The sequence below is a fragment of the Plectropomus leopardus genome, chromosome 12 (assembly GCF_026936395.1).
Source record: "Plectropomus leopardus strain MGB_pleo_1.0 chromosome 12, ASM2693639v1, whole genome shotgun sequence".
Lineage (NCBI taxonomy): Eukaryota > Metazoa > Chordata > Actinopteri > Perciformes > Serranidae > Plectropomus > Plectropomus leopardus.
In genome coordinates, this window is record NC_142187.1 from 19,343,992 (window position 1) to 19,367,293 (window position 23,302).

Here is a 23,302-nt window from a genome sequence, read left to right on the forward strand (position 1 = left end):
GGCACCAGTCGGTCCTTGTTTGCTGTTTTTTGGCTTATTCAGCATGTTGAATGAGCGTCAGACTCGACAGAGCCCATCAGTGAGAGAAATCACTTTGATTCAGCTTAATGCACAAGAAGAGAAACACAAGTGAGCAAAAAACAAACAAATGACAAAAGTCAAGAAAGTGTGAGAATGAAACAAAATTGTGATAATAGGTCAGATTTGTAATTGTTTATATTATTGTTCACTGGCGCACGGAACATATGATTTGTTCAACACAACGTCAGGTTGTGTTGTAAATGTGCTAACTAGCAGTTATCCGGTTTTCCTTTTTGAATGCAAATTCTGCAAAAATTGTTAAGGCATACCTTTTCATTCGCATTCAATTTATAGATTTTATAGTTAAGAATAATCTGATCAGCAAGCTGGTCCATTGTAGAAGCCCTACATCAAATGAATGAGGTGAAAAATGGGAGCATTAAGCAGGTTGCATGTTAGAGACGGAGAGAGAGGCTGACCTGTTCTGAGGGGATTTGGCGTAGGCCCCAGCCAGAGCTTCTCTCAGGATGTCACTGGCAAACTGTTCAGTAGCCTGCAGTGTATACACACACACACATGCGCACGCACACAAACACACACACACATCATTAGTCACAAAGAAACCATCTCTCTCGTACAATACAAGGTGAAACACGCAATACTGTGCTGGTCTACATCTTATACAAACTGTTAATTCATCATTCTAGTCAAGGGTACGTTGAGGTAATGATGAGCTACTGTAAATGGCCAACTTTTTTTCTTTTCTTTTTTTTTACTGTTCTGGCCTGTATAGTGACTGACCTTCAGAATCATGGCTTCGACTACTGGAGCAAACACATTCTTCTCCACCTCGACTGGCTGGAAGGTCACCCCGATCTGAGAGAACGAGGAGTCACGATATAAAAATAGAGAAAGTGTTGCTGCTTCTTCTAGTTTAAGATTCAGTTACAAGAAGTAACACAATCACATGATATTATTGTTTAAAGTCATCAACTCTCCCTGCGTTTTCCTGACCTGCTGCGCTGTTTCACTGACAAACTGAGCGGACATGCAGGGTCCCAGAAAGAACTTGGGCTCGGCATCAGCCTCTTGCTCCTCTTCTTTGACCTTCAGTTTCTGGCAGGGAGGGGTCACGGTAATGATGTCCACTATTTTGTCGTCTGCCTCCTCTGGTTCAGTCTTTAGCAGAGCTTGCATCTGCTCCAGCCGAAGCACCAGCTCCTCGCAGCTACTCAGGGTTGTCGGGCACTCTGCGGACCGATTCACATGCACATTTAACACACCAGTTCACAAGCAGCAGCGTCCTAGCCGAGCTGTAACAGAAACTGCATCAGCATTTCACTCGGCAGCTTGCTGTGTGGCTTAAATGAAAAAACTGTTGAGAGCTTTTGTTGAATATTGGCTCATTTTACCATTTCAACAATGTGACAATTAAAAATAAAGATATTTATGCAAGAAGGAGGGGCGAGGAGAACATAAACACAGATTTTCACATTGTCTGGCTCAGGCAAGTGTGTGACTCACAGAGCTAAGCAGCCTCGTCTCTCACCCTTTAGAGACAAAAGACAGAATTAATGAGAACTATCTGTGAATAAAAAAGCACGGCTGAACAAAAGCACTGAGGCTGCACAGTGGCCGCCCTCACACACTACCGGACTGCAAACACATTACGGGACCAACTGGTAACTGCAGAAGCGCTACACCCACACATGCAACACTGAAGGGAGAATATTGATCCACTTTGAGCTGCTGAAAAAAAGAGTCAAACTGTGAAATCACAAAATTGAGGCAAAGTAAATAATCCCTGTGTTGAAGCTATGCACCAAAGGCACACAAACTCACCGGGCTCGCTGTCTATCTGTGTGAGGATGTCTTCAATGGACTCATCTTCGTTCTTGCGTTGGGGTTCGAGGTCAGGTGGCGTGTAGCCCCTCTGCCGACACCACTGCACCACCTCTCTGGTCTTTGGGGGCGTGAGGGCCTGCAGGCGGGGTGAGCGGTCCAACACATCCTGGACGACCCGTTTTACTGCCACTGCTCGCTGTAGCTACACAGAGACATACCAAAATCTAAATTAGGCCTTAAAAAAGGGTTCCCACACATTTTCATGGACAGACCTTCAACTTTTTCAAGAAAACAATATTTTTCATGCCAAACGCACCTGCCGTTATTTTTTTTTTTCATATCAGATTTAAACTCTACTCAAACATAATTTCTGCCAGCAGCCATTCATGAAGGTACAGCTGATTGGACAAAAGAAAGCAACTGAAGACATCACTTTGGGCATTTTTCCCAACTTTTTGACATTTTCTAGACCGCATGATTAATTGTGAAAATAATCGTTAAATCAATCACTAATAAAACTAATGGTTATTTGCAGCCCTAACATAAATTTACTAGGGCTCGCAGCTTTAATGCATTAATTGGGATGTGGTTAAGGTCTGTGCAAAACGTTTTTTTTTAAAGAGTCTTTTAAGGTCCTTTGACCTCTGACTTCAAGATATCCAAATGAAAATGGGTTCTATGTGTACCCACGAGTCTCCCCTCTATAGACATGCCCACTTTATGCTAGTCCCATGCAGTTTTTTAAGACAATCTGGTGAGAATTGCTTCACCTTGTCAATATGGGCTTCAAAACTTTTTTAAAATGCAAAATCAATCGAAAACATGAAATTCGAATACATTTCATTAATTGCAATTAACTATTAAAATTCTGCGACTAATCACCATTTAAAAAAAATAATCGCTTGATGTACTTTGAGACCCATGTCCCCAGAGTAAATTAGTGACCTGTAGATATAAATATCCACGTCTGGGCTCATCTGAGGGCCTTTTATAGTGGTGGAGAAGGAGAGCAGACAGCTATGACATGGGCTGGTCTGTATGAGCTATTGATGAGCCCATTAGGAAGAGATGAGAGGAGACAACCAGGCAGAGATACACATCTGACCAGATAGGAAGACATGAGGCAAGCAGAAAGCACGCTGAGTCAGGGGCCCAGCACAATGCAAATTATCACTGACATTATAGACGCCCTCACCCTGGAACCTGGAAGCAACTGCTAGTAGGAGGGTGCTGCCACTCTGAGATATTAATGAGTCTATAAAATATCATGCAAAAAAGGCAGAAAATGCGCACATCCATAAGATGTTGAGAAAGAAGCTGGACCCACACAAAGTACAAGCAAAAAACAGAGAAAAGAGGCAGATTAATACCCATAACTGCTGCAGTCATTTGTCGTGAATGGCGACTGTGACCTTTCCAATTAAATACAAAAGCCAAATTTTTGCTCCAGTGGGAAAAGGGCTATTCTAAATTTTCATCATCATGCACAAACACACACAAAACAACAAAAAGTCACCTCTGATGCTCTGCGCTTGCCAATAGTCCAGGAATAATACTGTTCTGTTGAAGAGGCACAGAATGGATGGGAGTCTTCGGCTAAACAAACAACAACAAAAAAAGAATTAAATGTCTTGACAAAACCCAGTGTATTAGCTTTCAGTCTGTTTAAATTTATGGAGCTGGTTTTGAAGCATATCACACGGAGCACAAGCTCACTTACTCTTTTCTGGCACAATGAGAGGGAACTTCTTCACCACAGCTGTCAGCAGCTGCATCATGGTCTCTATGTGCTCAGTGCTGAGAGGAGAATCACAAGAGTCAGGCATACGACCAGAAAATATTCACTGTGATGGCTGCCAGGAAGAGAAAGTGTTCTTAAAACCCTCCATTACTATGCTGGCAGTTATTTGATAGCTTTAATAAATGGAGCTATAATATTCTTCACTGAGTTCAGTTAGATAAATAGGGAGCTTTTAACACTTAAGTGGTGAGATAAATATGTATAAAACACAGTTGCTTTCTTTCATTGCACCTTTCCTCTTCACAGACAATAAATTATCCATCTCTTTAAGAATCAGTTAATGTGCTCTAAGTAAAAGTAGCATTGTGACTTGTTATTGCACTTACTTGATGAAGTCGTGTGCAGAGTTATCTGTCCCTTGCTCCTGCTTAACTGTGGTAGCTGCGTGGACAGAAGTGGGGCCGGGAGCAGTCACCGGGGGAGAAGGACCAGCTGTGACAGCTGTGCTGGCACCTGGCTCAGTCTTCACTGTGGCAGCAGATAGCGACAGCAGAAAAACGTGTGTGAGAGAAAAGTTTGTTTCAATAAATCCACACTTTTAGTTTTAAAGTTGAAGTTTGTCCTAATCCTTCAACACAAGCCTCTTGTACACAGAGATTCCGTTATACTGCCACAAAGAAGATCCGCCATTACATCGGTTTTGCTTTTTTACAATGAACTAAATAACACTGGTATAGAGCCTGATTTACGGTAGAATGCTCAATACTTTTAAAAGTGTCGCTCATAAGAAAGGACACAGTTACGCATCGTTTCTCTACTCACGCTTCAGCGAAAGGCTTTAGTGAAACATAATCTGCACAGGCAACTGTTTAAATGACATAAATAGCCCCGTGTGTTTTTAGCTAATTAACCGTGTATTGATTGTTCAGCTCCCAGTCTGTCTGTGAGCAGCTGATTTCCTTCACTAGCCACTGCCGGCTGGGAAATAAAATCAGTAAATACAAAAGCTGTTGATTTCTTCCCTTGCTGTTGACATGAAAACTATTTTGGGTCAGTGATTGTCTGGTGTCAGTTTAGCCGGCCGCTGGCCTCTAAGCTCGCCAGGAGCTGCTGCTGACAGAAGGCTGCTGCTCCTGTGGACAGAAACGCTGAATGCAGGTAAAAGTGAAGTGGATACACTACCTAATCACACTGTACGACAAAATCTGACGTTGCCCAGAACATTAAAAAATTGTCCAGGTATGCAGATGGAAAAAAGTGTTGAGCAACACTTCCTTTATTGAAAATACGCAACATCTGTCAAGCTCAAAACCCCTCAAAATTGTTGAGCATCCTACAATGAATCAGCTTTAACGCTGCCCTAGTGTGTGATTTCAGAGAGCATTCCAGCATTCTGGAGGCAAAAGATGCGTGATGTGTAACACAACAGTGTCGCCGTCTAGTGTGTGTGTTTTTGTAGGCCTGCCATGTTGGCTGTCACTTTTACACATATGTCGATTCAGCTCCGTTACTACCTCTGCAGCTTGCTTTACAGCAAAACAACTCTGTCCTCACCATTCTCTGTTCTACCTTTTATGGAGAACAGCAAGGTGGAATAATGGTGAAGATTCCCGCTTTAAAGGAGCTATATAAAAGGGGCTGATACTGATTGAGACTATGCACCCATGAACATATATTTAATTTAATTACCTCTAAGGTGACGTTTCGAGCTTTGCACTCTTCATGAAGCTCAAAACGCCCCCTCTGCTGTTAATAAATTAAATATATTTTAATGGGAGAATATTCTAGTCTACTGACTCTGTTTTTCCGTCTTTTGTATGATGTCTTTTCAGGCGCAGTGTGTTCAATGTCTGGATGTGCATGCTTTTGTATATCTTTTTGCATTTGAGAAGAGGAACATAATTTGTTTCTGTAGAAAAACATGTGATCAGTGCCAAAACTCAGTATTTTATAGTCACTATTATAAAAAGATATGGCAGAACAGAATAAAATGGGAGAAATAAAAGAGGGAAAGAATGAGAGAAGAGAGGAGTTGGTGGAGTAGGGATGGACCCCTCTCACCTTGTGCCAGAGGCAGGGCAAGGGAGGGGGATGCCTGTCTGGCAGGACTTGGGGAGGCTCCAGCTCCAGCTGCTCCAGGGGTGATGGAAGAGGAGGAGGAAGGAGTACTGGAGACTGGGCCTTTAGACACGACTATGCACAGAAGAAAACACAGGCACACACACAAAAGATGGATCAATGGCCCATTAAGTAAAAAGGCTTAACAGTCAGATGAAAAATGAGAAGGGAGGAGGATGGTTTACTGCAGAGAGGAGAATTTACAGTTGATGTTTGATCACTGTCTCTAATAAATCTCACAGTGTAGTCATACGTACTGAAAAAATGAACTCCACTCAGGAAGACAAATTTGATAAAGTTGCTGTAGCTACACTCACAAAGCAATCTGAGCGAACATGCTTCATCTCAACATTTGCTTTTCAGAAACTTGTAAAAGATGTGGTGCACCAACAAAGCAATCAATGTCAATGCTGCTTCATGTTTTATTCAAATATTATTGCTACTGCCTTTTATCTACTTCGAGAAGTGATTCACTAAGTACACATTTTTTCTATCTGGAGTGTACTCTTTAGTTTTAAAAAACTCTGTATGAAGGAGATATTGTTGCACTGGCTAAATAAATGTTTCAAAGAGCTGTCTCAGGGATACTTACCTTTCCCAACAGGCATGAGTATGGTCTGCATCCCTCCAGAGCCAGTGCCGACCCCCAGCTGCTTGAGCTGGTTGGCAGGGATGGTCAAGACTGTTTGCTGGGAGCTGGAGCCTCCAGAGTGGATCTTCAGCATACCTGGACAAAACAAACCACATACCAGATAAAGAGCAATCTGTGGCTGAACCTGAGCCGCATGTGTTCATTTTACTTATGCTTGTTAAACCAGGTGATTAATACTGTACTGTATACCTGAGAGAGTAGCACCCGTCTTCCCTCCTCCTGCTGCCATTCCACTGACTATTGAGGCTGCAGTAACCAATGACGTACCGCTGCTTTTGGGCGCACCCACCACAGTCCCTACTCCTGCACCCTTAGACATGCTGACGACGGGCATGTTGGTAATGCCTTTAGCTACCGTTACTACAGCTCCAGGTGAACCAGCAGCACTCTTTGTCATTGTGGCAGAGTTGCCGGCTCCCTTGACCAAGGCTGCCACAGCTGTCTTCGACATGCTGCCTCCAGCAGCAGCACTGGCGCTCTTCGCTGCACTAATTACTGCTGCTTGGTTGGCTGCCACCAGAAGCGAGTGGTGCTGAGAGGCAGACTTCCCGCCATCGGCAGCCTGCACATAACACACAGAAACACAGCTGTCAACCAGGGAGTGAACAGAAACAGTCATTCTGAACTCTATGTTTGTCAGTCAACTTAAAACTGGCCCACACTAAAAGATGTTTTAATTCTTATCAACAACTTATATTGTCGCCCTGTTCATGTTGGATGCTGCTAATTGATCCTGTCATGGCTAGGCCTTACTTGTAAAAGAAATCTAAATCTCAGTGACGTCCTAGTTGAATAGATGTAACATTTCATACATATTAATGATTTGAAAGACCCCACGCAGAATGACATGCAATGATAAGATTAACAGTTTAGTTCCTATAGTGTGTGGAGATAAAAAAATATAGTCAAAACAGTACATCACACACCAACAGATTCCATTCACAACCGACCCCCGACTCTCAAAACCATACATCTCACAGATCTATTGCAATCAAATGTGACTTTACAGTAAACCAACATGGCAGACAACAGGTAGGAAGAACTCACTCTTACTTTTTGCACTACTTTTTACAGAAAATCTTAAAAAAAAATTGAACATGTTTAGCATTTGGGATTTGAAATCAGTGCGTCAAATGTGGACTTCCGAGCAGGTCAGGGCTTTGCTGACCTTTGATGGAAGGAGAGATTCTGACCCAAAATCTGCTTAACTCTCATGTAGTACATGCCCAGAATAAGCAAAAGGACAGCAAAGACTGAAAAGACACTGATTACATTCTTGATGGTTTTAACTAATTAATACTGTTTGTATGACAACATGTGGTAATATGGTGTGTATCATGTTTCCATGTAGAAACTGCAAAGCTTTTCTCTTCTGCAGCTGCATGACAGAATGGATTCAAGATGTGAAAATTATTTACGTGACAAAATAATAGAAAAATACACACTGGTGTTACTTTAGAGTTTTACTTTGTAAGTTAGTTTTTCTTTGCTCAAGTCTAGTCACATTTTTTTCCAGTGCCGTGCAAGTGAGACTTGCCAATCAGGTCACTGGTTTTACGTAATTCTCAAAGACAAAAGAGTCGATGTCTCTCATCCAGAGTCCTCATAATTCAATTAAAAGTCCTGAAAGGGCAGTTTTTCCAAAACAGAAAAAGCAGTGATGAATTCCTCTTTTGTGTTTGCATCAACAGCTTGATAGCAGTGAGTGTTTTTCACTGTTACATACTGTATACATATTTGTTTTTGCTTGTTGGAGCCTCTAGGAAGTCTTTTTGTGTGTTTCCATTTCTCAAGTTAATGAGGCCTGGCCATTGACTCTGAAGCTGTAATCACCAAACACAGACCACTGCTGATGGACTGCTTAGGGCTCTCCACAACCCATCTAAACTTTCCGCTCTCTCCGACAAATACAATATTGACCTTGATACTGTACTGACACTGGGCCACTCCTGTTTTCCATGTATTCATACTGCAGCGACCAACTGCTAGAACATTTAGTTCTCACAGGCACAAGCATAAGTAAGTGTAAGTATAAAAAATGAAAATTCATCAACTTGGACAATTTATTCTGCATAAGCATCTAACTTTAACATGAAAATATATAATCTTCAACACACAAAATGCATTCAAACCAGCTGTTTTTGTAATTGGGTTATATGAAATTAAATATTCTTATCAAACTGGATTTGGTGGAAATTAAACTGGACCAAAAAACAGTTTGTAAGTAATAAAGAAACAGTTCAAATCCACGGCTGTTTAGTTTAGTATGACTGTTAAAAACAAGCAGCTGTCAGGCAGAATAAAACAGATGAATATGAAGACTGTAAAACTCGCCTGTTGTTGACTGACTGCTGCTGCTGCGCTGACAGAACCGGGGGTGGAACTAGCGGCAGTGATGACTCCGCCTGTCATCCTTAATGTGGTCGTCCCCGGTTTGGACAAGTGGCCTGCTGCCGCCGCTGTGACTGTCTTAACTGAGCCATCAGACAACTTCACCTGTGCACCCTGAGAACCACCCACCACCTGTCAGTTATAGAAACCACAAAACTAAATTTAATTAGAGCAACCATTCATTAAAATCCAAAACAGTCTATATGAATAAATCTAAATATAAACTTAATAATTGTGCAAACTGGTTAAGTTGTTACGCAAAGTCAAATTTAATTTCCAGCAGGTCAGTATCATACAGTATGACATACACAGGGTTTGGTTAAGGTTTTAGACAATCCTCCAAAGCTTACCTCCAAAACATACAGTAATCATAACAACTTAATTTCAGTTGACTCATAATGGTCCTTGCTTAAAAAAGGCATCTAAAATGTTTTGCTCCAGAGAAAACTGAGATCAGAGAACTTATCAAATATATTAACAAAGTGCTCTGTCACTGTCCCTTTTATCTTTTATTTTTCACTTTGATGATCCTACCCCAGTATCAGCCATATCTACAAAATATGAAATCAAAAATAAAATTCTCGAAAGGAAAATCTCCTCCTGCTTCCTTTTAACTAGCTAACGCACAAATCACTGCAAAACATAACTCCAGAAAATGTAAACATACACTCTTCTGGTCTAGTTTTTGAAAATCGTTTCATCCGATTTTGCAGGGAATCAGACCTGGGGACGGGCATTAAGAATAACTTTATAGAAATATTCAACCTTGTGGTCGTGTTTGCTTATGGAGGTCTTACAGCGACTATTTTATAAGTAGTTCAAATTCCCTGTACCTGCTTTAAGAGGAAAGAAAACAGATTATTTGTAGTGGTGTGAAGCACTGAGAAAGAGAAGAAAAAATCTATAACTCAGTGAGGAGAGTAATAAGGGCAGCCAGGGGAGCTCAGTAGTGTTGCAAACACCAAACGAGGTCTTCAAGTGTGTCTAAAAACGTACTGTTTTTTTGTCATGGGAGATCCTTAGTGATGTTTACCCCAAAGACAAGCTATGATATTATCAGACTGTGCTTGTAGCTCTTAACTGCATAAAAATGTGGCTGTTAGTGCTTTTGAAACAGTAAAAGGGCAAAAACATAACAGCAGTAAATACAGAAGCTTCCATTAATATCAGATATATTGGAGCGTCAGAACTGCCCTCAGTCTTGTTACCAATACTGACCTGAGCCAGGATAGCCGCCTTCTGTCCAGCTGTCACCCGGATGGCCTGCTGGCTAACGGTTGCTGGAGATGATGCTGCATGCCCTCCTGAACTTGAACCTCCCTGCTTCCCTGAACCCTGTGCTGGCTGGCCGACCAGAAACGTGCCCTGTGGACGAGTAGCGTTAGGGGAGGGGCAGAAATCCAACAACATATTAATTGAATTGATTCAAAGTCAAAGGAATTTTCATGATCTAAATCTAAGTAAAAATAGTAATAAAAAAAAGTAAAAAAAAGTAAAAACAGGAATAAAACAGGGTGCCATGCCATTTTTAGATCAACACTAAAGATTGGATTAACATTTAAGCCATATTATGCTGCACATTACATTTTCATAGTCAGGGTTGGCAAGTAAAGGAATAGAAGTATCAGTGTTACATACTTAAAATACAAAGTAAGAGTGACTGTGTTACATTATAGTTTAAATCTGTGGTATTCTGAACACTATTAATGTCCTGTTAATGTTTTGTCCTGTTTACATGCAGCCGTGCATACTACGATTAAGGTTATGAAGAAGTAGAAGAGCTGGAACCACTTGTTGATTTGTTTCTTTGCATCAAAATAGGATTTTTTCACAGTTTCATACTGGTGGCAGACTTGTTGGACTTTTGTTCACCTTCTTGAAAAGGTCGGTGTTGCAATATTTGTGCATATCCAAAAAGCTGTTGATAGCAAAGTCTTTCACAAAGTTTAAAAGCAGGCGTGTTTCTCCTTCTGATGTGGGATTTTAGGACACAAGTTTGGTATTTTGTAGTGAGATAAAGTGAAGGTCAATCTCCACAAACTGTTCGTAATGTGCATGGCATGATGATTCCAAGCATGCATCTATTACATCAACTGCTTCATCTTTTATACATGCTAATAGCTTACAGAACATTCAGTCAGCCTTCGTTGAAATCAATGCATCACTCTCTTAGCTCTTAACTGGAGAGAGAGAGAGAGAGAGTGTGTGTGTGTGTGTGTGTGTGTGTGTGTGTGTGTGTGTGTGTGTGTGTGTGTGTGTGTGTGTGTGTGTGTGTGTGTGTGTGCGCACTAGCTCTACAGCCATTTAAAGAGATATACACTATATACTTAAGAACATTTGTGGATACCACACTTAGAAAACACTCTTAACCTTGAATATTCATCACTGATTGCCAACAGCACAGATTCTTTACTTTAAATGTAGGTAGAAACCTCTGCAGACAGCTCCATTATATGCTGCTGGCTAAATGCACAGGCAGCACTGTTCTATAGCTGACTGCAGGATCAATGCTGCTGTAATGAATGTGTCTAATGAAGAACACAGCAGGCTCAACCTGTATACTAATACAAAAATTTCAGATACACTGAGGAAAAGAAATCCCATTTGCAAACTGAGCATGAAAGTCCTGTCATGCCATAAGGGAATAAAATCTGGGTGTTTTTTGAAAATGTGGTGATGAATATTAAATGGATAGTGTGCAAATCACCTTCAGTTTCCTACAGACTTTGATGATGCACTTCAAACTCTGCGCAAACCACGCCAGAACATAAATACTAATGCTCTAATAAACAAAAAGGAGAATCCACAACCACAAGACATCAAAGAGGATTTCTTTCGATGAGATAATCTATGTGTCATAGGTTTGTATTATAGTGTAAATGCATTTCTACCCACCTGTGGGGTCTGTTTAAGGATATAGGACGTGTAGGAGAGGTTGGAAGGTAGATTGCTGGAAGAGGAAGAGGAGGAGGAGGAGGTCTGGGAGCCCCCAGCGCCTGCTGACGAGCTGCTCTGGGACTGCTGACCTAAATTACAGACACAGACACAGACACAGACACACACACACACACACACAGACACACACACACACACACACACACACACACACACACACACAGACACAGACACAGACACACACACACACACACAAAATCAGTCTCAAATCTGATAAACAATCCTGATACTCTTTATCCCAAATTGCAGCTCATCTTTATTAATTTGTGTGGTTTCAAATCGCCAAAAGCATATTTTAAATGATTGTGAAGCAGAGCTATACAGAACAAAGCTGGTTTACTGCTGTGAAATTTGTGATTTAGATAAAATACGGGATGCTGCTTAATCTGTTAAATCTCATTGCAATTTGACAGATAAGTGTGCTGTGTGAGGGATTGTAGCTCGCAGTGCACATTAAATAAACAGCAGAAAGAAACAGATGACTGTGACTGACTCACTGTCCAGAAGGTTGTGTAACAGCCAAAATCTGTAACTGCCACCAGCATGCCTCAAATTGTAGCATCACTTCGGAAGTGGATTTCTTACTTTTGCCAAACTTTATGATGAGCCAAGAGCAATATCATTTTTAATACAGCTGTCTACAGCTTGGGGCACGGCAGAAAAAGTCAGGCCCACAGTCATTTGGTTTGGACACAAACCCCATATACTGAGTCACCTACAGGCTCATGTATTAGTTTCAGTTAGTCACAAACAATTCCCAAAGCTTCAAACTCAAATGACAGAGACACACAAGGAGAACAATATAGGTGACGACACAACTGCTAGAAAACAATGTGTCATTATATCGTGATGCTAAACAATTCTGGGGCTTTCTGCACTCACTTCCACATTAGTTATCATGTCGGCCAAATTGAAGGAAATGTTTTTTTCTACCTGAAAACACTTTATGAAGTGGAGCCTGTATTATATTTAAGGTCTTGATATCATGTCAGTGTCCTTAAAAGTACTCAAATAGTTATTTGCTGGTACAGTGCTTTCACTTTCTCTCACATAAATTTCTCATAAATATGCTCAGTAAAACCTAGACCTCCATGATGGTCCATTTTTCAATGTTTTCTGTCATGTTTTTGTGAAGAGATGCTCGAGTTTTGTGTTCCTTGTTTACATGGTTCACATTTGTTTCCAAATTAATCAGAAAACACTCAGGCCACTCAAGAGTCCTCTTGTGCTGGAAGGGTACCTACTCTGAAACAGGAGCTAAAAAAATTCCTCAAAGTTGTGTTTTAAGACCTACAATCATTCCTGGTTCTTGCTGCACGGACAGAATAAAAAGGCGGCTCTTAGAACTATGGAAACGTTTTTCTGGTCTGCAAATGCCTAAGGCAACTCTTTTACCTAATGTGAAAACCCAGCACTTTCAAGAGCTTGATTGGATTGTTTCAAGTGTATGGCTGGAACCAGTATGAAGAAGGCACAGGTAAATGACTACTAACCCACGCTGAGTTACTGTGCCAATGTCAGAATAAAAAGATTAATATAGAATGTAGCATGTCTCACTTGCACTGGAGGCTCGGAGGATAGCTCCCTGTGGGATGAGAAGCAGCTTGCCCTTCCCTGAGGGGTTCTTACTGTTGGTGGTCAGGTAGAGTTTGGTGCCTGGAGGCAAATTGGCCAGATTGGCCAAGTTGTTGGCTGGCAGCTGAAGAGTAGCCATCACTAAGGACAAGCAGAAAGAAAAAAAAAGTTAACTCTTATGTATACTAAAAATTCTGTTTCCCTGAGTCAGAAATTTTTCTTTTTCCAGAATAATTGGTAACACAAAAGTGAAAGAATATACCGATTTATAATTGTATTTGTTGTATGCAATGTAAATTTGTTATTACATGTGTTGCCTAAAGGCCTTTACACACTGGGGTGTGTTTGAACGCCATATTCACTCGTTGTTTTTGTCATGAGTACTTCCACACAGAGCATAAATATTACACACTATAAAAGCAACATTATTCTTTTTCTGGAGGGAGGTTGACTTTTCTGAGCTTTCACACCACATTTTTTAAGGTCATGTCATGTTATTGGTCGCACATATTTTCAGGTCATTTTCTTGTGATGTTTTTACTAATTTTTTTGCTCAATTTTTGGGCTGTGTCTTGTTAAGTCGCTCATTACCATCTCCTTTTGTTTTTGAAAGAAATCACACCAACTCGCTCAGGTTTCAAAGGATTAAACAAGCGTTGCAACTCGCCGCAAATTCACATTGCTGCCAGAATGAATGGTTTTGTTGTCAAATATTTGCAGGCAAGTATTTCTCATGTTATTTTACACACTACGTCCCGGGCGTGTAAAGGCCTTTAGTGTCGCATGAGCATGTGAATTTGTGAATTCTCACCTCCACTCTTGCCACCTGAACCACCAGACGCCTTGGCAGCAGCCTGCTGACCAGAGATGCCACTGGCTCCACTGACGATGGCTTTAGCAACTCCTTGAGCCAAAACCTGCTTCCCACCCATCACCTTGGAGACAGAGGGGTTGCCCTTGGCGACCAGAATCTGCCCACTGCTGATAGCCACCTGTTTGACCGCAGACTGAAGTGTTGAGCTAACAGGAATGCCTAACATCTACAAACGAAAGAAAATAAGTATTTTTAATGACTGTAACTTTTGGCAACGCATCACTATTACTACATCAATGACTGATGCTCTTCTGTGAAACTATGAGTGAACACATGCAAGAAAGCCTGACCTTGCTAGTTGTGGCCCCTGTTGCCCCTCCTGCCTGTTTCTGGGCCGACATGGAGATCATGTGACCTCCCTTCACTGCGACAAACTGGTGTGCTGCTGTAGCGGCAGGTTGCTGCTGGCTGGTTACTGTGGAAACCATCTGCTGCTGCTGTGTCGAAACTTCCCCTGGCTCCTGCTTGATAATAACCTGCAAAAAAAAGTGAGTGAGAGAGGAACTGTAACAGGACCAACACTCTGCCTTGAAACCACAACAGGTTGTAGATAGCTGTTATAATTTTGCCCTCTAATAAAAAAAGCACATTTTAACAAGTTACGGAATGCAAAGTAGCAAGGAGAGATTTGTTGCCTAAAACAGATTTGAAAATCATCATTATCATTAATTCATCAAGAGGATGTTTTTATATTTCCCATCTGTCCCCATCTGCCCTGGTCTTTAATACCACAGCAGGTGGCAGACAACTGTAGAATCTGAGCCAATCAGACTGCCACTGAGATAAAACTGAAATTTTAAGTGAAATCCAATTTCATCCTTTGTGGATGGTGATAGGATGATGAGCATGTGGGAGTGGGAGGATTTTTCAGCAGGGTATTGACACTGAGTGAAACAGAACCGTGCAATTCTCTCTGCAAAGCTCCCCACACCCCCTCCTATCTTTAGAGTGATGTCCCATTTAAAAAGCTTGCCAAGGCACTCACATCTGCTGAAGATAGCACCGTGGCCTGCTATTAATATCACCCTGCTTTGTTAAAGACACAGATACTACAGGGACAAATACTGCACACTGGTGGGAACAGATAAGTAAAAAGAGATGTTTTCTCTCATAACAATTCATGTTGAAGAGTGACACCATCAGACTCAACTCACCTTCACCCCTGATGAGAGGAAGGTGCCAGTGTGAACTTTGGGGGCTGGAGAGCGAGCGCCCTGAGCAACAGACTGTTTGGCCGTAGGGCTTCCTGTGGAGTAATTTACAGAAACACACACACTATTAAGTCATGGAGGAGATGACCAAGTTGTAAAAACACCCACCAAATACCAAATGTGGATCGATTTTTTGTTACGCAAGTAAATCATGGCTACACTGACAGGTAGATGTTTGTACCAACATGTGAAAAAAATGTCGAGCCCTCCTAGTTCTGAGGCACCGTTTACTGTAAGGGACTTCAACTGATCCCTTGAAATATCACTTGCTGCCGGTCTGCTGCTAGCTGGATTTGAGCCCATACTTATGACGGTGATGAATAAAAAAACACAGACGACAAACTAAATAATGTGTCCCACATTGTCAGCGGTAGTGCATTTGTTCTTACTTTCCACAACAAAAGCTCGTGTTGTAGTCAAGACCACACTAACCGAGACCAAGACTTAAAATCCGGAGTCCACTATGTTCGAGACCTAGACAAGACCGAGTCAAAATGCATATGATTCTGAGACGAGACAGAGACCCTCTAAAAGTGAGTCTTCAATCTTGAGTACTTTAACACTGACAAAAGCCCAAGACATATTGACTGCATCACTGCTTACCAGATGGATTTTACTTTCTTTAAGTTAATATTCAACACATTACTATCTGAATACAATGTACTGAAACTAATGTTCATGTGAAACAAAAAAAAGGCAATTTAAGCTTGTAAACAAATATGCATAGCCTGTAGTTTTTTTCATCTACCAGCCCCCTTTGCCTGGTGAGTCAAAAAGTTTGGACACTGGAGATAACTGTACTGGTGATGGTTTACTGCAGCTCCTGCCATCCTTTCCACAGACATCAAGACCATTGTGTTGTGAGGTGACAGTTGCCTCTCAGGGTTACTCAGCGTGGGCGTTGAAGCCAAGAAACCAAGTTTCGTCCCTTAAAATCTGTTTTAACCCAGGATTGGTGAATCAGCCACAACACCCACATCATCCCGCTTGATAAAACCTCACTTACTGGCACTCCAACTTTACTGCCAGATCTGGTTGAGCTTTTGCATTTGTGGAGGAAGAGTGGGAGTGGCTGAGTGGGTGAGAAAGAATGAGCAATCTCGGGGAAAGAGCTCCCAAGTGGAATATGAACTGACGCTGCTGATGTGAGGAAGTAAATGCAATAGCCTTGGTGATGTAAGATGACTCTGCTCCATGATGGGGTGACGCACACATCAAGTGCACAATCTCTTAACCTGTCAGTGCACTCATCTTCGCGGATAATTGCACACCTTGTTCACAAGGAAATACGCACACAAACACACACAAAACTTGACTTGAGCGTGGGGTCTCATCCAACTAATCTGGCCATTAAACAAAGCAGCTCAGTCACCATGGTAACTTCTCATCCCGTAAGCATCCTGCTGGCTCACCACACGTCATACTGTATGATTGCAAAAAGGGAAGAAAAGACAGACACGGGAACAGATACAAAGAAAAAAAATAGAAGAGAGGAAGAAGAGCTGGATAAAGCGATAGGGGGTGAAAGAGGACAAGCAACAAAAAGTACCAAAATAAAGACAGAGAAATTCAGGGAGAGTAAGGAAGTTCATCATTTGTTCTGCTACAGAGTGCATTTCTCACAGCCATTTTTATATTCTATGTGGGCGGCTCAGACACCGCTTCTCATTTTCGCTGCAGGTCCACTTCCGATTTCAAGCAGCACTTTGACACTGAGTAGGAGATGTGTACCTGTGGAGGCGGCAGATGAAGAAGCCATGCCGATCACCTGGCCGGGCTTGTCAACAATGATGTAAGGGTTGTTGAGGACTGATGAAGAGCTCTGCTTGCTGTGGACAGGGGTGGAGGTGGTGGGTGTTCGAGGCAGCGGGGAGTGGCTCGGGGTTGAGATGGGAGACCCTGCGGGGGAGAAAGTACACAGGCTGTTTGACAAATAATTGGGATACGTTAACAAATATCTTTGAAGATGTAAATTACAAGGGCTGTAAACTTCTGGTCAATTGGTTGATCTCTTATCCAACCAAATTTTCATTGGTCAGACAATCGCGGGTGTAATGTCTGTCTGTCTGTAATAAGGCCATGTACCCGCCAAAAATAGGCAGTTGTTGTTTAGTACTTGTATTTGTCCTATATGACGGTTGGTCTCACCCCTTCTCCACTGTGACTGTGGAAAAGTGTTACAGTGCACAGTTTATTTTTAGGTTGGATTAAATTAGAGATCACATTTATTTTTCAGTCATGGCCTGAACAGAGTTTACTTTCCATAAGTGTTAATGCTAAGCTCCATGACACACCTTTTGTGTGCCCCATCAACCATTCAATTGGTTGAAAAGTAGGTATAATTTTAGTCAACCATCATTTTCTTTGGTTAGTTAGTTACAGCCCTATATATCACATCTATTCTTTCCCTCCTGGTGGCTGTTGTGCCAGCAGCCTACCAGTAATGTCACTCACACTACTGCTGTTTAAGTTGGCACTAAATGAATTTCTGGCAAATTACATTAAACTATCTGTGATGTAGATTTAAAGAAGTCAAATGAGGTAGAAACATTTTTTTAAATTTTCTGCAGAGACCATTTCTACAATTTTTGCTGAGAACAGCAAATGCGTGCCCGGAGGAACTCATGAGAAAATCCTGTTCCCCCCTGAGCAGCAGAGCACATTCCTAACAATGCCTGCATTTTAAATAATTAGACCAAGAGGAGAATGGACATCAATACCAGAGAGCAAAGTGTGCAAAATACACAAGACAAAACAATAGTGTGAATATATGATCTCTGACAAAGGTTAATATCAAGATATCCAGTTATGTGTTTGCTCTCAGCATTCGTTAGAGGTGTACTGTAATGCAGGTATATATTAGCTGCATTACGGTAAATCTGAAATAAAAGAGCTCTCTAGAAATTTTTCAAAGTGTTAAGGAACATGCAAAAACTATGAAATATTTTTTTAGAAACACTGTCCAATTGCCACTAGGAGGAGACATTTACCTGAAACAATTTTACAGCTCATGGTGATTGGTTGGAAGGATTTCCCGGGAGACTCAGCAGGGCTTGGCGGCTGTCCTTGTGGGACAATCTTACAGCTTGCTGTTATGGGCTGGAAGGCCGAGTTGCCATGGGAACCCAATGTGATCCTGTCGCCAGCTTTGGGTCGGGTTGGGGTGCGTTCACCGGCAGTGAGGCTGGAGCTATGGCCACCTGCAGACCTCCCCATCTCTGCTTTGATGAAACCTAATCAGAAATGGGAGAGGGTCTTTGACTTATTCTCCCTTTCAACCTCACCTGGAGTTAAGATACTCATTCTGTGAACAAGTTGCAGATGTATTGATAAAATGTATTCGGTACAAGAGAGACTCTGACAGCACTGTAACCCGGTCTGGTTTGGTTGACTAAAATCAGCAAGACTGATGGGATCAAAGACTTTTAGGGTAAAACAAACTCCTGTCACTCTGCTACAGCTCATAAAAAGGCAACTTGACTCGAAAACTCAAAAAATCTTCAACTTTGTTACTGAAAAAAACCCTGCAAACTGTATTTCATAGAAAATTGATTTTAAATACATTATACATTACATTAAAGCCCCCCCTACAATGTACTATATAAATTACGATAGATTACTTGAATGATCACACTGGTATGATCATATGCATCAGACAGTTAATTTTAACAGTTATGCTGTTTTAAGAAAAAATAAAAATAATAATAAATCAAGATATATATTGCATCTCTCGAACATATAGAGATATTACTTGTAAGTAATATTGCCTAGCCCTGATGAGAACCCTGCTTATCATTAAATAAATATTAGTATACTGTAACAGAGAAAGCGGGGGGGGGGTACTTGGGTATAGAGAATGTTTCATAAAAATCATGTTGTCTACTTAAGTCCAATATACACTCACAGCGAGGTGGCGTACATTAAGGCCTCTAATCAAAAGTTATGGTCACAGTTCAGTTTCTCACAAAACTGAATTGACAAATGTGTTCATTGAATAACATTAGCAGAGACAACAACTGGAGAACAGTATTTCAAATTTCAGACATTTTCCAAGAATTACATGACTGTGGGAACCCTATAAATGGGGACCCACTGGTAAAAACATTGCAAGACAGTGTTACTTATGGTAAAAAAAAACTCCAATGGTGACCTTTAATTTCAAAAGTGTAAGTATACTTTTTGATAATCAATCGAAATTTGTGTGCATACCTTTGTCTACACTGGAATCATGTGAGATGGGGGAACTGGAGCGTCCATAACTTTGGGCCAGGGAGGAAGCCAACGTGGGGCTGGCTGCTTTGTGAGTCACCTTGGAGGAAGAGGGCTGAGGGATATAGTCCTCCCCAAGAGAGTTCCTATGGAGCTCTACATCAACCACCTGGAACAAATATAGCTCATCGTCAGAGTAAAGGTCTGAGAAAAAAAAAAAAGTTACTGCACATGAACATTTATAACTTACAGTTTCTGCCCCGAGTGTCTGGAGCCCCGTGTATGTTCTGTCCAGCTGTAGGAAAAAAACAGAGAGGACAAAATAAAGATTTTTATTTTAAGTTCTCTGACAACAATATATATCAAAACATAACTAAACTCTGAATCATATGTTGTTTACATTTATTAAAACGTGTCCAGACTAGGCACAGTCGGTATCACAGTAGAACAATATACAAGGGTATTAAGAAATTCTGACGGTGTGATTGTAATGGCGTCATAAATACGGACCCTCGTCTTTCTATTAATTTATACTAGAGAGGCTGTATTGAGGATGTTAAGCCCAGGCCACACCACATGCATGAGCAGTGTGTGTTCACAGCGTCTTTTGTTGTGGCCCTGCTGCAGAGCTGCCTACTGTTACAATTATTGTATTTCCACAATTAAAAGCCAATACTCCACTCATTTATGAAGCTGTGCAAGCTACTGCATTGTCAGCAACATGGTTCTGCTAATGTTTCACCGTGAAAGGCCTTGTGTCGACAACTGAAGGGATTCTGTCAATAGAGATATTGTCAGAGGGCTTTTATTTTGATACAGAAACAGAAAAAATTGAGTAAAACATACATCTGCATTTCCTCAAGTCTGTGACAGACTGAGACATTGAAACTGTGATAAAAGGTGGTATAGAATCAGTATAATTATACCATGCCAACTTTATTTATAAAGCACTTTAAAACAACCACAGTGGGCCAAAGTGCTGATTAATTATTATGACTAATTATCTGAAGACAATTTTCACTGTCTATTTTTGCTGAAAACACGCACCTCAAAAATGACGAGACTCTGTTTCTCTATGTGCTGCAGCTGTTCAACACTGCTCACACTGTCAGTGTGGCTGCTCTAATGTGATGACATGGGCGCCAAAAATAAAAACAACAGATTTCGCCACGAGAGAAACATGATTTTAGAAGGTTTATGGTGGTGTTTCTCTATTTAAAAAGGAAAATGGGTGTAAGAATATTACCATTTATTGACATCTTGTAAGTGTATTGTGTATTGGCAAGACAGCCTGCAGAATGTACAAAAATCGCTGTCATATACGCTATACCCCGGTAATATTCCAGGAGGGTATGAAGGTTTGAGAAAAATAGATTCCATCCAAGCCTATTTCAGACCAATTAAGTAGGGCAAGTTCATAACTTAAGAGTGACAATGGAAGATTATCAGTGCTTAATTTGCATTTTACCACTAGAAGTACAGAAGTCCAACACAAAGGACATCAGAAACACACCGGGACATCTATAAGAGGCTCAGTTAAAACTGTGACTTATGATGTGGTCCATGATGTGGTCTGACCTTAAGCTGGTGGATGATGTCAATGCGTTTGTTGCGAGGGTCTTTGAAGTGGATCTGGATCCTCACAGGAAACTCGCCCCAACCACGACGTGTCAAATGAAAGGGAGGCTCACTGAGAACAAACACATTCAAAAAGCTTTATGTAAAGTCATCAAAATAGAAATCTGGAGGGGAAAAAATACAGAGGATGCAGCACAATAACTTTGTTAAAAAAAAAGGAAGATGGGAAAAAATGAGGCTCTAACTCTGGTCTTTGACTAAGACCGAGTTAATAATCTTTTAAAATCAATGACTTTAAGGTCTCTCATCTTCACCCCGTTTGAAGCTTGAGTTTCTCATCCTCCCAAACAACAGAAACTGATCTGACAGCCTGCACTTGCAAGGGCGTGTGTGTGCATGCATACTCTGTGTCTACTCAAGAATACCCAATGGGTGATGCATTTTTGTTTTTTCTACTTTCATTCATCCCTTCATCTACATTCAGGCTGTGTGGAGAGTCAGCAGAGAGCACTGGGCCTGTGTTGGGTTCACTGGGAATGAAGACTTGAATCAGTCAGAAAAGGCTTATGAGCGGCTGCTACAGCAACGTGAGTGCCTTGTCAGCTGAAACAGCCTGGAGGCTACAGCTCAGGATAAGGATTGCTGACTGATGAAAGAGATCATTTATTCAGAAGCCACAGGCAAACTTAAATCCTTTGCCACTTTTAGAGGATAAAAACTTAACTGAGACATCTTAATCAAAGAACTTGAGGGCAAAAGTTCTGCTCCTTCTAGATAACTCCTCCTGAATGAGTCTATAAACCAATGTCCTGCATAAAGACCTGCGCACACTCACACGCATACACGCACAGACACACCTACACATCCACACACATGCTTACATAGATTTTTTTATACATTACACATTTACATTTTTTTAATTTGAATGACTTTGAATAACTGTTGTTATTGTAATTGACACACACACACACACACACACACACACACACACACACAGCCCACTTGTTTTTTTCCCTCTCCCAGCACTGTAGTTTGTTTTGTCATTTTGTGCACTTTAAATTGTGCAAAAAGGCAAAAAACTAAACTAAACTGCACAAAACTAATCCATACACCTCAGTGCTTTGGGCTATGGCAAACACGCATGTTTTTTTGGGTGACTACACATATAGGTGTGCCCACTATTAGTCATGTAAATGTTTACTTCTAGTCTGACTCACTGTGTGCTAAGTGATGCTACAGACTCCACCTAATAATGTGTGTTTACATTCTGCATAATGATTATGTCTTTTCTTATTTGCATAAATACTAACCATCAGCAAGATTTAGCTAGAGTAAATATCACTGAGACACAAATATTGTTTTTTTTACTTCCAGCTATGATTGAGGGGGACTGTGCAGGATGTCGTCTAACAAATATCCACAAGAGGGCACTGTTTATCAACAGACAGTTCTAACTGCTGCTGCGTGTGAGTTACACAATGTGATCAGCAGACTGTTTTTACACTCGGAGGTGGATCTGAATTAATGTCAGTTGATGATAAAGACAGCCTTTTACGCATCCAGGCGCTACGTTCTTGAAATTAATAACAAAATGTATTTTATATTTTTCAGTATTTTGTCAAATTGCCATGAATATTGCTATCTCAAAAAAAAAAACCCTTAAATATTGTGATATCATTATATGGCCGTATCACTTACCCCTTATGATAACACACACTCATATGAGTCAGATCTGGGCAGTGCTTTCACACATGTAGCGCACAAAAGGAGACTGTCCATTAAGAAGTGTTTTCTCCTGCTGGAAATTCTGTTAGGTTTGGGGTGAGAGGTGGCGCCTGGGTAGAGCGTGCAGGAAGCAGGACATGACGCAGACTACACCATGGTCATGTAGCCAGTTTGTAATTTGGTCATAAACAAAAGGATCTTTTGCCATTCCTTAAATTTGTCTGACATTTTGGCTTTGACCCAACAACAGTTTCCAAATCTCATCATCTCTCCAGTTTTACCCCTTTTTCACCAACATGGAACTGGTTCTGTTCCAGTTCCTGTGCTTAATTAGGTCTCAGCTAAAACCAAAAAGTAGCAGTTTTCCTTTGACCTGAAGCTCAAATTGTGACATCATAGTGGGCGTG

General features: G+C 41.1%; 1 protein-coding gene across 3 annotated transcripts in view; it reads right to left on the reverse strand.

Moving 5' to 3' along the window:
* yeats2 (YEATS domain containing 2) overlaps window positions 1-23,302 on the reverse strand; it is a 32,949-nt gene that overhangs the window by 4,424 nt on the left and 5,223 nt on the right. For 2 of the 3 annotated variants that reach the window (XM_042497844.2, XM_042497845.2), the window contains exons 8-29: window positions 21,171-21,282; window positions 19,843-19,887; window positions 19,593-19,761; window positions 18,374-18,616; window positions 17,115-17,282; window positions 15,327-15,418; window positions 14,463-14,648; window positions 14,110-14,338; window positions 13,281-13,439; window positions 11,664-11,794; window positions 9,987-10,133; window positions 8,712-8,900; window positions 6,567-6,939; window positions 6,318-6,452; window positions 5,669-5,800; window positions 3,994-4,135; window positions 3,587-3,663; window positions 3,383-3,462; window positions 1,864-2,068; window positions 1,036-1,271; window positions 823-897; window positions 501-574 (exon numbers count right to left, since the gene is read on the reverse strand). In XM_042497844.2, the coding sequence (XP_042353778.1) occupies window positions 501-574; window positions 823-897; window positions 1,036-1,271; window positions 1,864-2,068; window positions 3,383-3,462; window positions 3,587-3,663; window positions 3,994-4,135; window positions 5,669-5,800; window positions 6,318-6,452; window positions 6,567-6,939; window positions 8,712-8,900; window positions 9,987-10,133; window positions 11,664-11,794; window positions 13,281-13,439; window positions 14,110-14,338; window positions 14,463-14,648; window positions 15,327-15,418; window positions 17,115-17,282; window positions 18,374-18,616; window positions 19,593-19,761; window positions 19,843-19,887; window positions 21,171-21,282 (3,399 nt within the window). The remainder of the gene's footprint in view (window positions 1-500; window positions 575-822; window positions 898-1,035; window positions 1,272-1,863; window positions 2,069-3,382; window positions 3,463-3,586; window positions 3,664-3,993; window positions 4,136-5,668; window positions 5,801-6,317; window positions 6,453-6,566; window positions 6,940-8,711; window positions 8,901-9,986; window positions 10,134-11,663; window positions 11,795-13,280; window positions 13,440-14,109; window positions 14,339-14,462; window positions 14,649-15,326; window positions 15,419-17,114; window positions 17,283-18,373; window positions 18,617-19,592; window positions 19,762-19,842; window positions 19,888-21,170; window positions 21,283-23,302) is intronic. The other variant, XM_042497846.2, reaches the window with a different exon arrangement.